This window comes from Dryobates pubescens, chromosome 2, assembly GCF_014839835.1.
Source record: "Dryobates pubescens isolate bDryPub1 chromosome 2, bDryPub1.pri, whole genome shotgun sequence".
In the NCBI taxonomy this organism is placed as follows: Eukaryota; Metazoa; Chordata; class Aves; order Piciformes; family Picidae; genus Dryobates; species Dryobates pubescens.
In genome coordinates, this window is record NC_071613.1 from 33,331,610 (window position 1) to 33,348,613 (window position 17,004).

At 39.4% G+C, this 17,004-nt stretch overlaps 1 protein-coding gene across 1 annotated transcript in view; it reads right to left on the minus strand.

Moving 5' to 3' along the window:
• RAPGEF4 (Rap guanine nucleotide exchange factor 4) overlaps positions 1–17,004 on the minus strand; it is a 147,519-nt gene that overhangs the window by 119,103 nt on the left and 11,412 nt on the right. Inside the window, exon 4 of the mRNA XM_054174442.1 lies at positions 8,326–8,472. Within this exon, the coding sequence (XP_054030417.1) occupies positions 8,326–8,472 (147 nt within the window). The remainder of the gene's footprint in view (positions 1–8,325; positions 8,473–17,004) is intronic.

Sequence of the window (17,004 nt, forward strand, 5' to 3'; positions counted from 1 at the left end):
ATGTCTTATACAGTCAATCACTATGGTATTCATTTAAGGCAGTAAAAAATACTGCCAACCACAAATGCAGTTAGAACCAAAGCTCCAGGCAACATGACACAGTAAGTTTGATAAAGCAAATATGAATATATAGTAATATATACACAGTACATACTAGATAGCAGATTATACATACACATATCTACAAAGACACAGTTCTGTGCTATGCATTTTTTCCTCTCCATGACAGATGAGAATGAGACACACATTTGCTAGTCAAAATGATGCTTGGAAAAAGAAATAAGAAGTACTTCTTCTGCTTCAAATCTTACGATTCTTCTGAAAGATATTTTTACCTAAGAAAAATGAACTAATGAAAGACCAGAAGTTTGCTCACTGAAGTAAGATTCACAGGCTCCCAGTTGTGTTTTGCAATCTATGTTTTTGCTATTTAGCACATCACACTTGGAGATACTACATTTAATAATACAATTTACTGAGGATGAAAAGCACTTTGGTAATAAAAAAAGCTAGTAATAGAAAGTGCAAGTTTGGCAGTAAAGCTTCAAAGAAAAATAGCAGCTTCATAAACATCTGCAGACTTCAAAGTCTATACATTTCATTTTGTCAGATGTTCTTCTGCAACTTAAGTATTTTTGGAATTAACCATAATAATTTATTTCCCTGAAAATTAGATGAATTAATGTATTTTTCAACTTCACCTCTAACCATGATAAAATATGAGAAAACCAATAAAGGCATTACTTAACAGAGAGACTGACATGCTTCATGGATGTTTCTATTTCTTTTTATCCAAGAAACAATCTCCAATAAGCCAGGTTTTCTGCAATGTAATTTAAGACTCTTTGAAGTGCTAATAAACTTACAAACATTTACAAGGGCTGTAAATAGGAATGACAGTATACTTTTGCACAGTGTCTGGTATAATAGGATTCAACAGGGGCTTCAAGCTGACAGACATTACAGAAGTGGTACAGAACTGCACCTAAGAGAAATTATGTGCCAGCATGGTTTAAGAGAAATCAGGTCTACAAAGGCTTATTCCACCTCTGCATGGTGATCAAAAACACAGTCACAAAATGCTGCTGCTGAAATAGATTCAGAATAAACCAAGAGGCTGAAGTGCAAAGTGATTGTGGGGATGACATAGAAGAATATGCAATATGAAAGCTGGTTGCAGATGAGACATGAGGAGGAATCCTTCCACGGGCCTCTCCAATCAGCTTGTTATTTTCTAAACTCTTCAGTCATTTAAGGGGTGTCTGAAGTGCCCATGGCTGTCACCTTTAACCAAGGATAACAACAAAGAAAGAAACTCATGGAGTTAAAATTAACTTGATTCCTTGAACTTCTGCAAAAATTGTGCCTCACTGACAATACTGAATATCACACATAATGGCACAGCAAATTATCTGAACCAGAGTGGACAGTTATTGATTATCAATTTTTCAGTCACAATGCCATTATTTAGCAAGTAACATATCATAGTGAGTCTCTCATCAAAAGATTTGTACACTTCTATCAGTACATAGCATGCCAAGAGAAAAGCTGAGTTACTGAAGTGAAAAATCTAGTTCCTCGATGTGTTTCTCCTCTGCCAATGGCCAGGAAAGTTACTTTATAAGACATGCTGTCATAAACAGCGTTCACAAATTGAGCATTTTCTAAAATATGAAGTGATTAATACACCCCAATGAAAGAAGCTGCCACTGTGTTGCTATGCTGACAAACATGGGTTGTTCTGATGTCTGGCTACTGAGGACAGAATGCCATTTCATCCTCATTTAGATAGGCTCTACCAGACAGAGTATCGCTCATTAAAATCAGAGATACCTGACAAAGCAAAACAAGGAGAAAGAAAAAAAAAAAAGAAAACAAACTGTGTATTTCAAGATGGTCAAAACCAATACAACAGCAGCACTAAAGGTCAGATCGATCCCACTCAGCTCCATGTGTATCAAAGCATTCACTTTGAATACGCTTAATTCACACCAGCAAAACTGAGAGTGCAATCTGGCTCTTGTATGTATAATAACAATTTTGGAATCTCTTCCTGCTACTGACTTGCATGCTTTATCAGTATTAACACAGAAGGTATGAAGGTGGAATGCTAGTTACTTTCAAAGCTTTGCTTACATCTTGCCGATTCTGTGTTTTCTGTCATATTCTAAAGCTGGGTATGGGAGGAGGACCTTGTATATCCCTCATCTTTCCATGTGTTACTCTAGGGATAAAATCTCTTGCTTGCCTATCTTCACTACATTTTTCAATGTCTCTCACGCTAGCTCTGTTTCTTTGCATACAAATTTGAATTGGTCTTCGGCTGAAGATTTGCAGACAACATAAGGCAACAGATTCCACACACTTGGATCCTTCCATACCTTCCTTCTGTGTTGTATTGTACATCTGATAACTTGGACTGATTCTTCTCTATTGCAACAAGATAGGTATTGGAGATGTTAGTAAATACAGTATCCAGCTACAATGCAAATGCAGGCTACTGCAGTTTGATCACTTCTGTATTTCTCAAATAATGCCCCATTAGAGAGAAAAATCATGAAGGCAGAGTTTGAGCAGTCAATAGAGCGTGATATGAAGCGGGTACAGACAACTGAGTGTTCCATGACCACTTTTTTATACTTTGGTGGGTCTCCAAGCACTTCTTAATTTTTAATCACATGATCACCTATCTTGCAAAACTAAATATTCTGTATTTTATTAACTGTAGTTTTATGCATCTACTATGTTTGCCTATGGGAAATCAGTAAATCAGAGCAAAGACCAGTCAGTCGGAGCAACTGATTACTGGGCAATAAACTGGCAGAGTAGTGTACCATAAATCAAGCTGATAGTTTAGGGGTTGGACATAAATTTGATTTTTTGTTTGATTCCCTCCTCCCAATATTTAATTTATCAGATCAAATCTAATCTCTCAAATGAGCTGGAAAGAATTTCTGGTATGGAATACTCATTGGTGAAAATGTACATGAGAAAGTACTGACATTTACATCAGTTTCCTACTACTTAAACATGCAGAAGTATTCAGGAGCAATGTAAAACGTATTTTCCAGCAGCCCAAGACAATGAAAGGACTGCCTCTCTGAAATGCTTCCTACTGCATTACACTGCAAAATATCAACATAAGATTCAGTAACACACTTTGACAAATAAGTAGTTACAGTATGGCCAAAACAGATAAAACAAATGAAAATCCTTACATGTTCATCTTCATTAATGTATTTTTATAATGCCTTTGTAATCCCTACACATAAATCCTAACACATAAAATAAGCCATAAGATTATATTGTACCTGGAGATAAAGGATACAAGTCATACCTTAAAAAACCCAAACCAGTATTACAGAGTTGCAGTGAGAGCTGTAGTTGCATTTCTGATGAACTTGAGACTTCTTCACAAATCTCATTCAACAGTGTTACAACATTTAAGTCAGCATGCAATTTCATACATGTAGTTCCACAGCATACAGAATTCCACTGAAAAGGTATGTAACATTTCTTCTGCTCTGGCACAGGATCCATTTTTAAACCAGCTCATTAAAAACTAACATTCACAGTATTCAGAAAATAAAGATGGTAAGAAAACTGCTTCTCCCCAAGCTACCATTTCAGAGCAGTGAAGTACGCTGAGGGCTACTGAATTATCATCAGCTTGGTAAAAACAGGAAACAAGTTACACTACCGTTCTCCAACTACAAGGTGTGTGTGTGCTGCTGAGTATGAATAAAAATTAATAAAATATCCATTCTGACCTTATAGGGGCCAAGACTCCCTCTCTCCAAAGTTAGTGCATATCGAAGTAACATTCAAGATCAAATGTTCCTCAAGGCATGTTCAGTAACTTCTAACATAATCTTACTCCACACAAAAGGAAATCGGTTATTTGTATGTTATCCAAGGAAGGCTGAGTAATTCACTGTGGTAGGAAAGACCTCTAAAAATAAGTCACCTCTCAGCAGATTCACTCCCTTCCTGTCTGGGTTTGAATCAGTTTGCAACTGCACGAAAGGACAAAGCTTGAGGATGAATTACAGAGAACTCCTGTAATGGTAACACTGCTCATATACATTCATTTCACTCCTACTCTGTTTAAAAGCATTCAGCTATGAAGGGTGGAGCACCTAGTGACCCAACAGGATATGCATGACTAGAGCTCCTCATGTGTAGCCCTCTGCTTTCATGTTTATTTTTGGATGCATTTTCCTTTGTGTTTTGAAACAGTTTTTGGGGTGAGGTAGCTAGCACCACACTCATTAATGCTAAAGAGGGAAAGCAAAGTCTTAGCAGTCTTAGCAACACAAAGAGTATCTCTTCCTACAGATTCACAGAGCACCTTGGAAGTCTACAGCATTATTAACAGTGACTAGTAACTTCTTTCACGTTTGTTAGTGCTCCTTGGAGATGAAGGCCAGGAACAACTGGTGCACAAAGGCAAGTCACCAAAGATTCCCATAACCTCCTAGAGCTTCTTCAGCAGAGAACATTGTTCAGCTGTGTGAGAACCTAACCAGAGATTTCCTCATCTCAAATCTGCTATAGCAGCCATTGAGAAAATGAGTCCCCAAGGATGAGTGAGCTAACAAGTTCAACAGATGTTTCCAAACAGGATGCTACTTCAACAGATGCAGTCAGTAGAGAAAAGACTAAACCATTTTAACTGGTAATAAATATTAGAATAAAGTAGACAGAAAAAAACAGCATCCACAATAAAACAAAAAGGTTTCAAGAAGAAAAGTATATACTTTCTTATTGTTGTTACTGCTATTAACATCAACAACAATAATAATAAACCACTGCTGCTATTGGTAGCATATTTGGGGCAAAATTTCTTAAATTTAATTTTCTGTTTTGAACATTCTTATCACACCATAGCTGCAGTTTATGTAGCTGTGGGATAGTAGATTGGAAGGAAACAAATACTGCCTTGAAAAAAAATGAACAATTTAATTGTGCCTCGGACTAATCAGCAAAGTTGTATTTCATGGCATGATTTTTCCACTAAGATCACAGAGACAGCCTCCTTGAGAGAAAGCACATGAAAAGACATGAAAAGTTCACTGTAAAACTGTGCAACAGGCAAAGAAGCACCACAAAGCTAAAATGTGCTCTGTAACTGACACCTGCAGCAGACTAAAAAAAAATAAAATTCTTTTTACATAAATCAGAGATTTCAAGAAAACTATTAAAGGTCCAAACCCACTTGGCACAGAGTATTCAGGATAGTCCCACACGTGAGCAAATGCCATTCATGTGATAGATGGCTAAAGCGCTAAAGGCTGGGGACAGAGTGGCTGGAGAGTGGCCAAGCAGAAAGGGACCTGGGGGTACTGGTTGATAGTAGGCAGAAAATGAGCCAGCAGTGTGCCCAGGTGGTGAAGGGGGGCAACAACATCCTGGCCTGTATCAGGAATAGTGTGGCCAGCAGGAGCAGGGAAGTCCTTCTGTCCCTGTACTCAGCACTGGCTAGGGCACACCTTGTGTACTCTGTCCAGTTCTGGGCCCCTCAATTCAAGAAAGATGAATATATGTTGAACTTCTTCAAATTTGCTATGAGACTGTATAAGCAATTTAGTTTAGCAGTAGACATTGCCCCAAAAAACAGTACAAATTATGGGTAGGCAGTTCAAAGAATGAAATTTGGTATTATCAGGATATTCAGCAGCAAGCATGCTTCACACACATTGGTCTTTCATGCTTGCTCATGCTGCACCATTAGCTGTGCTTAAGGCAACGTATTTGCAGATAGGTGATATTAATGCTGTTTCCTCAGTCCGTGTAGCTAGATGTGGATGTGATTTTCTTTGTGATACTCCTACTTCAGGTACTGCTTTAGGACAATTATTTTGGAATATAATACTGCTCTTTATTAGGAAAAGAGCCAAAAAAACCCCATCTGTCTGCACTTAGGAGCGAATCTGAGCTGAAATGCCACAACCAGCATCTATTTCTGTAATAGTGTCCCTAGATCTGCAGCTTTCAGACACTGTCACACCACCTGACAGCTCTACACAACATCTAAATTTTTTACAGTCACCATTTAAAACAAGCTGGCAGTACAAACTGGCAACAGTGTGGGCCAGCTCAGTAGCATGTCTTCCAATTCCCAGATGTCCTGGAAGAGGCATTAACAAGCCAGCTAAACCTGTTCAGCCACTGCCCTTTCTCCTCCTTTCCGGTTGCAGGGTCCAGGTTTGAGGTCGAGGAGCCAATAGGCAGGCGCCTTTGAGGCTGCCTGGAGGGGGTGGAAGCTGGACCCCGAGCCTCATGTTTCAGAGAGGCCACTGCACGTGTCAGAGGCTATGAGAGAAGGCATGTGCAGTTTTGCTCGCCATACAACATTTATAACTGATTGGTGGGATTTCAATAGCTAATGTGCCATTGGGTTGTTCAGTTTTCAAAAAGGGAATTTATAGGGGAAGATTTCAGAGCCCACAGTTCTTTATCTCTCTTTTCCTCTCCCTCTCATTTTCTCCCCCACTGTTCATTAACAGGATTCAAGGCGGCGAAAAACACCTACTCCGTGCTCCTGCTTTCAGGGCAATTAGCTTCTTTTGTCCTGGTAGCATAGTGTTTGAGTGAGGTATCTCCACCACAGCAGGGTGATCTCTCTCTCACTTCCTCTAATTTTGGATACTACCTTCTGGATTATTCCTGCCCTTTGGATTACAAATACAAACTCAGAGCATTGCTTCATTCAGCAAAGGTTTTGGTAATCAACAGCTTGGCGGTTCATCAGTAACTTACACTAATTTACCTGGTTATTTCTAAGGTTTATAGCTTGTTTACCTGTTGGTTAGCTCCGCTGTGAACCCGAGGTGGTCTGCCTTGCCACCCAGGGCAGCACTGCTGTTTGTTTCACATGTATAAGAAGTTTCCAGTTTGTTCCTCTGTATTCCAAGTTCTGATTTTTCTAGACTGTTATTCTAATGTTTATTAGCATCCTGTTGTGTGTAACTAACCTATCATCGACCGGGCAAACGAACCCGAATCAAATTGCCTCAAAAAAATAATTATTGATATTTAATAAATCGTATTCATATTTTATCATATTTCCAGCTTATCAATTTGATCAAAAACTGTATCACTAGAACACTTTTCAAATCAAGTGTAATGCTTACAAAAATACAAACTGATTGAAGTTCAGTAACTTAGCACAGTAACGTGTTAATGAAGCGTCTTCAGCATGGATACCTGGCCAGCCGGAATGGCATCCTGGCCTGCATTAAGAATAGTGTGGCCACCAGGAGCAGGGCAGTCATTGTCCCACTGTACTCTGCATTGGTTAGGCTGCACCTTGAGTATTGTGTCCAGTTCTGGGCCCCTCAGTTTAAGAAGGACATCGAGACACTTGAACGTGTCCAGAGAAGGGTAACAAGGCTGGGGAGAGGCCTTGAGCACAAGCCCTATGAGGAGAGGCTGAGGGAGCTGGGGTCGCTTAGCCTGGATAAGAAGAGGCTCAGAGGAGACCTTATTGCTGTCTACAACTACCTGAAGGGAGGTGGTAGGCAGGTGGGGGTTGGTCTCTTCTCCCAGGCAACCAGCACCAGGAGGACACAGTCCAAGCTGCACCAGGGGAGATTTAGGCTGGATGTTAGGAAGAAGTTCTTCACAGAAAGAGTGACTAGCCATTGGAATGTGCTGCCCAGGCAGGTGGTGAAGTCACCATCACTGGAGGTGTTTAGGAAGAGACTGGATGGGGCACTTGGTGCCATGGTTTAGTTGATTGGATGGTGTTGGGTGATAGGTTGGACTCAATGATCTCAAAGGTCTTTTCCAACCTGGTTAATTCCATTCTATTCAAAGTGCACAGAGGTTACAGAATGAAGAACCTTAGTAGTACATTCTCCACAAAGAAAAGTTTTAAGGGAATTCACATGTAATTGGTAACTGAGTTTTTAAGTGATCTTGACCCATCTGCAAATTCTAAATCCCTCAAAGGTGGTGATGAGATGGGAGTAAAGAAGAATAATTTAAAATATCAAGAGTATACTAAGGATACACTCTCCTCATCAATGCTGGCAATAATAGCAGATTTAAGACTAAGAAAGCAACACCTGTAGCATACAAATAAATCCCACCTGAAATTTCACCCAAGTTATCTCATTAGAAGAGTCCATGTGAAAGAAATGCAGGAGTCATACAGTGTACGAAGCACTACAAAGAAGTAAAATTAGTTTCTTTTTGTCCAAAATAACTTAAAAGAATTACTACTTTGCTTACAGTATAGGTGAGCTGATGTTTCTCTACAAACACTTAACAAGTTAAATCGCTTTTTCCTGCATGAACTGCAAATAAATCTGAATTTACCTCCCAAAGTGCTTTGAAGTCCTTCTGCTCAATTCGAAGGAGCTCACTATATTCTCTGGTGACGATAGTTGCATGGCGAGGAGTGTTATCCAGAATGGACTCTCCAAAAGCAGTTCCTATTCCCAGAGTGCATATTGTCACAGCATCCTTTGAATTAAAAACAAAAATGACATGCATTAAATATTCTAGACATTTTAGGAGTCTTTGTGTCATATTTGCTCATAAGATTTACCTTAAGATGATTCAGCAATTTGCTTTAAAATAAAATTAATTAAGTGTCAACAAAATTCAGTAAGTTGATTACCAACACAGGAAGCCTCAATGTGGAAGCAAGTCAGACTTCTGTTTCCTATGACTACCGGTTGAATTAGACATTCTGTCTTCAATTTGGAGAACACAAGAATCACCTCCACCTTGGGAGATAATTCTTTGCTCACCTATCTCTAAAAAGTGTTGTGATGACGAAATCCTTCAGATATGTCAGAGGTGATCAGAAGACAACTAGCATCAAAAATGCAATCTTGGAATATAAATGTTTGCCCTATATAGGCTACCCTCATCAGAAAAAGAATTGGACTGTTAACATTTTCTCAGTAAGCATAACTTTCAATGACAATATCCTCTTGTATTTGTAATGCATTTCTCTGCTGTACAAGGGTTGTGCACAATGCAGTCATACGGTTTCATCATCTCTTGGCCCTTCTGTTGAAAATATTTGTCCATCTCTTAACTGTCAATGGATGCCTGCCTATTAAGTAGCAGACTAAAAAAAATTAAAATTCTTTTTATGTAAGTCAGAGATTTCCAGAAAACTATTAAAGGACCAAACCAACTTGGAACAGAGTACTCAGGATAGTCCCAAACATACAGTAAAGTCCACCTCTAAACAGTCTATGTGAGAACATGCCATTCGTGTGATAGAAAGATGGCTAAATCCCTTGGCCAGGAACTGCTCTTAATAGTTCCAATATAAATTATGAGCTACTGTAGACAAAGAGTATGCTAAATAACTTGTTGAATCAAGATCTTTAGATGTATGCCCTATTTTAGGCTTACAAGTTGCTCAACTTCTGAGCACAGGCCTGAAGCTGAAAACTTACATGTCCCTTCCTAAGCTGGGCCTTAAGTGTCGTTTGGGCCATTAAAAAAAACCAGCAACAGCATAAAAAATTTAAACCAATATAAACTACACTTATTAAAAGAAAATCACACATGCACACAAATACATATAAACATATAAAAACACATGCTAATTTTATTTGCTACAACATTAGAATTCTGGCTTAATTCTAAAATGTAGGATTCATGAAATGTCTACAAAAATATAAGCAGAAAATTTTGTCATCCCCTCCACTGCTTTGTTGGGTCTGATAATCCTGGAGAGATGCATGAACACATTTCAGCATCATTTTCTGTGTTTAAAATTGCATTGTTTTCCTTTCATGCATCTAATAAGTGCTAATAGGCAAACGTTATTAAGATCACGTTAGTAGCTTTATAATTGCATTACAAAGACAAATGCCCATAATAGTTCAGTTCCCTCAACCATAGCAAATTGCTTTTGCACAGATATTACCATATAAAATTATGTGTTCAGGAAAACCAAATCAATTATATCTTAGGAAAGATCTAGGGAGACTTTACCAACTGTCAAAAATCTATTTTCAAGGAAAGCAAATATGAACAGGCACTCTTTAGAAGAAAAGAATATTTGGGAATGAACACCTAGGCATCTAAATGGAAGTCTCTACAAAGAGCCTGTAATACAGGCTATACACTGAAGTTGTGCCTTAACACTCCTGCTTTCAGAAGTGAAACACCATGTGCATGCTACCACACTCACATAGGCACTCAAAGGAGCCAAAAAAAAAAAAAAAGCCTGTTTACATAAAATTTGTCTGTAGGTCTATAATACATTATTCTCAACTTTATTTAGAAAAGTTCAGATAAAAGATCTCTGTTTAGGGCAGAAAAATCAAATAGCCTGGCAGAAAAAGACATTTTTCCATTATGTAGCTGAGAAGCAATATTTGCATTTTCCAGCTTCTTTCTCACTCAATTCCCACCTTCTGAAAAAATAACCTCCTTTGAAATGCCTCATCTTTTTTGATTCTTTACAACCCTAAAGAACATGTTTTTAAAGACAGAACAGAAAAGGAAAGGTGTTGGTTAAGGAACCACTTTCTAATAGTGTAGGGTGCTAAGTCAAGAACTGGAATAGTACTATGTACATTCATTAAAGTCTGGGCTTCTATCAAGAGAAAAGTCCTTTCAGGTTTTTTCCCCAGGTATCATTGCTCTCCACAGAGATGCAGTCTTGCAGTCAGCTAGGGCACAAACCCATATGTCTTCTTCAAGACTTCAGAGCCCCTTTTTCTCTCTGCCCCTTGTTTATACATCGCCCGTCTTTTAGGGAATCAGGTGTGCATTTCCCATTACGCCTGCTAACCTTACACTTGAGAATCTCCTGCTGTTCAGTGTAGTCTTCAGGAGGATTGCTAGCAGCTCAAAACTCAGTTTGCTGTTCCCCTTTGCAATCCTAAAAGCACCAGGGGGTTCTAGCTGCTAGTAACCAGATAAAATTCACACAGCTATTTAAAAGGCAGCATTAAAGACCTAAAAAGATGAGACTGTTTCCATTGCTATCTGTCCGCTGAACACATCACAAAATGTCAGTGTTTAAATCAGAGGCTGTTTGTGTACTCAGTTTCACTGACTCTCACTGGCAGGTGAGACACATGCAGTGAAAAGAGTTGTTAAACCTCCCCCTGCATCAGCCTAAAACATTACTGAATTTGTAACACCATTCTACGGAATGGATGAGAATCAGAAACAAGGCTCTGCCATATTCCTTCCTCACCACTCCACCATCACAAGACACGTCCCTGTTTGCTTCTCCCTGACTTGTGACACCTCCTATTTTCCAACCTGGCAATCAGAATGTTTGTACTGTGTGCAAACACAATCATGCTGTTTGAAAGAGAAATTAAGAAAATTGGGGGGGGGTGGTATTTTTGAATGGTTGATTGAAAGAAATTGGTCACTTTTCTTTGAAAGTTTACTCAGTATTTTAAGTTTATAATGGAGTTTGGGTTTAATGTCATCATTTTCCCACATCTTGTACCTTTATCTCACCTTGTACCTGTGCCCCCCCCAGACACCATACCATCTCCATGCTTAATTGGGGACCTGCAAAGGCTGGCATTTTGAAAAGTTTTCTTATTACTACTTGGACACAGTTCGATTTGTCTTCAGCAGAAACTTCCTTTCATAACAGAGAAACTGAAGGATACACATGAAAGTAAACTATCTGTTCTATGAAGTGATTTCCCTGTCCCCTTACCTCCACTGGAGCATGTTTCTTCCTATCAGAAAGGAAATCCTTGTCAAACTACTTTTACCAGAAACATAGAAATGTCTTCCCACACTAGAACTGTAGTTTTCTAACATATGCTAGGCCATCCTCTTTACACAAGACAAGGTGATTTAGAGTGTCAGGTAATGAGAGGACTAGGGGGAATGGAATAAAACTAGAAATGGGTAGATTCAAATTGGATGTTAGGAAGAAATTTTTCACCATGAGGGCAGTGAGACACTGGAACAGGTTGCCCAGGGAGGTGGTGGAAGCCCCATCCCTGGAGGTTTTTAAGGCCAGGCTGGATGTGGCTTTGAGCAACCTGATGTAGTGTGAGGTGTCCCTGTCCATGGCAGGGGGCATGGAACTAGATGATCCCTGAGGGCCCTTCCAACCCTAACAATTCTGATTCTATGATTTGCTTAAAGGGGCATTATGCTTTTAGAAAGACTGTAACTAACATTTCTTCTAGTTCCTAGTTAAAATATTTACAGACCAAATTAACTGTACTGTAGTAAAATATTCCATTATTTTGTATCTTTATACCTGGTCTTCTAAAAGCTATCTGGAATGTCTTGGACTTTTTTAAAAGAGTTCGAAGGGGGAACTTTAGCCTAGTCCCTGACTGCAGACTGCAAGTAAAATAAATTACCATTGGAAGCAAAAGGAAAAATAATTATAAGGTCTGTATAATTCATTGGATTGCTAATGGGAATATAGAGCAGAGGCATAAATAGCTCTTTCTCTCTTTTCTTCTCCTGTCACTTCCGCTTGCAACTTTACTCTCTCTCTCTCTCTCACTCCCCTTCTCCCTTGCCAAGGTATCTCTGTTTTGACTACTGTGTGAGGTAATGAGGAGAAGGGAGGGAGTGGGGGGAGGAGGTGAATGGTACCCCTGGGATCCAGAGGGGTCTGAGGAGTTTCTGAGTTGTTTACAAATTGTAAATATATAATGTGTATATTGTACATATATTGGATATTTTGAACATTTTCATTGCATTTCGTATTTCTAGATCGATGTTTGCTTGTAAACAGCTTCATTTGCTTCCATCCCAAACTGAGCTAGTCGGCAGTTTTATTTTGGGGGGTAATTCTCCAAACTAGTTGGGGGCTAATTTCAACCCACCACAGACTTTTTGCTCAGCTACCTGGCAGAAAGGTTTGAAATATTTTTTCTATATTAACTTTCAACAGGCTAAGTTCAAATCCGAAATTAGTCCATCCATGGCACTGCAGAGCTCAGCATGGGACTCTGCTTCTCCGTCCAGCCAACCTGTATTACAATAAGTGGAGCACTTCTCATGTTCAAATTAAAAAAAAATGAAGCTAGCTTGGGCATGCTTGCAGTACACCACAGACTATGTACTAACCTACGTCGTGACTTCAGATAAGTTATATCCAAAATTCTTAAGGGCTATTTACATGCATACATAATGCAATTTACATGCAGAAAGCAGTATTGCAAGGACTGTCCTGTTGAAATCTCTTTATTTCCACTTCACCTTATAAAATAACTTCTTTGACCTCAGTTTCAAACAGACAGAAATTTCTTCCTTTTCTTATGTGGACATCTGAACCTCTGACTTCACAGTCTTTCTTCTCTGAAGCCCCACTAACTTACTTGGCTTTTGACACCCAGCCCTCTGAATCTTCCTGCAACTAACAGTGCTGTAGCACCCAAGCACCCACAGCTCCTTTTAAAGCTTTTCTAAAACAGGCTAATTGCTGTCAATGTCCTGTGTTCAGTGTGGTCTGGTTTTAAAAACTGATGAGCTTAAAAAAAAAACTCCACCAAAACACAGGCAAAATAAACTAGCAATAGCCCACTCCCACCCCTGCTTGCACTACAATTCAGCTGGCAGACTACAGCAAAACTGCAGATGGAAATGTTATTTGTTCTTTGCCTTTTTTTTCTCTCCTTTCCATTTTATCAGATAGTAATATAAATCTTAATCACCTGGGGTAAAAGTCCCTGAATCTTATTCAGTAAAACACAATGTTGCAAATCTGACACAGATGTCACTCTGATGCTTTCCTCACAATACAGTCATTCCCAGCTTTATTCTGAGACATTACCTACAGTCATCCTTCAGAATCTCACAGAGTCTCAGAATATACTTAGTTGGAAGAGACCTTCAAGATCATTCAGTCCAGCCCTCAACCCAGCACTACAAGGTCAACACTAAACCATGTCCCTAAGAACCAGGTCTACATGCTGTTTAAACACCTAAATCTGTTAACTTTCAAAACAGAGTTCATAATTTAAACCATGCATAATGCAGTCAGCAGCATTTTTAAGACAACAACAAACCAGGAATCTCTCTAAAAGAACTTTTATTACTGTATACCATGGCTGTAACATTGGGTGGGTCATGGTGCCAAATAAAAATTCAGTTCAGAATCTGATCATAACTGAAGGTAAAGACCTCTTTCTGATAGATTCTAAGCAGGCTGCATTTGCTGTTTATTTTGAAAGAGACTTGCTAAGTCTTTGTGTGACTTTTAAGTAGAACATTCATCAGGGTGTTACAAACAAGTTGAGGTTGTTACACTTACCTCTGCAATTCAGAGCATGACATTTTTACCTTAGGGAAAAAAAAAAATCCTCTTCAGTCTCTTCTTCATTGTTGAATACCCAGATAATTCATAAATAATTTGCACAGCAAGCAGACCAGCCACCACGACTCAGGATGTACTGGATGGGTAATCCTATCAGATCTCGGTATTGTAAACTGCATTATCCTTTTTCAATGGCAAATGAAATTACCATCACAATCAGCAGCAGCTAGCATATTTAACCACCTCAGTGGTACAGAACTAACAGTCAGAGAGAAATCTGCTCTAGTCAAATTCTTTAAAACAGGTCTATAGTAAATAGTTGAATATGATTTTCAAACTAGCCATTTTAGTATCACACATCACCTGTACTCAGCCCATTACGCATTCTAACACTGCCCTCTAGTGACAGGATAACAGTTTCGCAAGCACTCAAAGGATTTTTTCACACCAATATGAAACCAAGGCTTCATCTATGAGATCCTAACTATGAGTGTTTGTCTTTATTAAAACATTTAAACAAATATATTGAATGCTTCCTCTTATCATAATAGCAAATAATGGGTAATGTTAATATTTTTATTTATATGAATTCTCAACTTGGTCCTAATATAGCATTACTTGGTCCTAATATAGCATTACTTGGTCCTAATATAGCATTACTAATGTTTCCTGTGAGAAATCGCAAATGTCTGAATGTGTAAGCTAACATGCACCAAGAATGTGTATGAATACTTCACTAGCTACACTGAAGTCTTCATCCATTAGTGCATTTAGATATAATTTCTAGTGCAAGACATAAATATATGCCTCTGTAGGAGCAAAGGCCATTTTGAGACATTCTTATGAAGGACCAAATGAACAATAACTCGCTGCACTTTTAGTCAAAGAAAGCTACCAAACACCAAGGTGGACACATAAGGAGTTAGCATGTGATAGCTGCTACACAATGCTTTTATTCTCAGGCTTGCTGAAATTTAAGTTCCCTAGGTAGACAAACACCTAGTAAGAATAGGACAAATATATATTTACTCAAGCACACTGACTTTCCAGATTTACATCATCATATAATCATAAGATAATTCAAGCTGCAACAAAACTCAGGATGTCCAGATGGAGACAGGTAACAAGCGGTGTTCCTCAGGGATCAGTACTAGGACCACTGCTGCTTAATACCTTCATCAATAATATAGAGAGTGGGATTGAGTGCACCATGAGCAAGTTTGCAGATAACAGCAAGCTGAGTGGAGAAGTCAATATACCAAGGGGATAGAACGTCATCCAGAGGGACCTGGGCAAGCTGGAGAAGTGGGCCTGGGTGAACTTCATGAGGTTCAACAAGGCCATGTGCAAAGGCATGCAGCAACAGGACAAGGGGCAAAAGTTTTAAACTACAGAAGGGTAGATTTAGACTAGATATTAAGAAGAAATTCTTTACTATAAAGGGTGGTGAACAGTGGAAGAGGTTGCCAAGGAAGGTGGTGGAGGCCCCATCTCTGGGGCTCTGAGCAAGCTGATCTAGTTGGGGATGCCCCTGCTTACTGCAGGGGAGTTGGACTAGATGACCTTTAAAGGTCCCATCCAACCCAGTGCATTCTGTGTTTCTACAATATAATACAACCTCCTTCTCATCTTAAGTACTAAAAAGATTATTAGCCTGGTCTAAAGACTTTTTAACCAATAGGAACCTAAATATGAAGGTAGATCATCTCTTCCTGGAAAAGATGGCATAGTCCTTCTGTACTTTAACATGAGACTACAAAGTTCTAAAATTGTTAAGTCCAGGTAAATTTCTCTTTCTCTTCTTTGATGGAACGTTCTCACTAGCATTAGTATCATTTATAGCATAATAGTAACAATAGAGCAATGAATAATTACTATGGCTCTGCAATGGAAGCTTTGGCTCCTGGGTGCTGCTGCTGGAAAACGTGCTCCAGGATAGGATGCAAGCATCCCTACACCTTAAGCACTGCTTATCCATTCCCAGCTGGGCAAACAATCCTGGCAACTGAGTCTGTCAGGGCTGCCCACCTACGGAGCCACTATTTCCTCCATTATCTGAGCCTGTAGTGAGCACAGCAGGCAGGGAGTGCTAGCAAGTACATTAAGCTCAAGAATGGCCAGCACTATGCCAACAAGGAAGTGTCTTTCTTTGAGCTGAAACAGCTCTGGACTGAGGACAGAATGAATTTACCCCAGAGGAGTAAATGAACACACTTGCACAGAACTGGAGGTTAAATAGAAATACTATTTTCAAACCTAAATCAAATACAACAGGTAAAAAGGCAAAAGGATATATATACATACTCAGAATCGACCCTGGCTTAGCCCTCCCTGACTAAGCCCCCACCAGGCCACAACCAGGCCTCTGCTAGGCCTCAATGATGCATCAAAAATATACTTCCAGCCAGCCAAACCTCCCCCCCCACTAGGCTTCACTGCCCCTCACCTCAAGATAGGCCCAGAGCAGGCCTTAGGTACCCAGCAAGAAACAGATTCCTGCCAACCAGGCCTCACTCCCAGACAGACAAACGTGATAGCAACAGTCGCATGCCCAGAGCAGAGAGGAGAGAGAGAGCACCGACTGGACAGCCTGCTCCTTACATAGGGAGACACAGGAAAAGGGAATAGAATAACAGATTACAATATCCTGTGTCCACCCCTTGGACTGTCTAGTCTCCTGGAGGACTTTTTATCTCTATGGTAGGACAGTTAATCCCTAACCTAAAACAGGTAATACAAGCAAGACTGGCACGCAGCACCCAGGA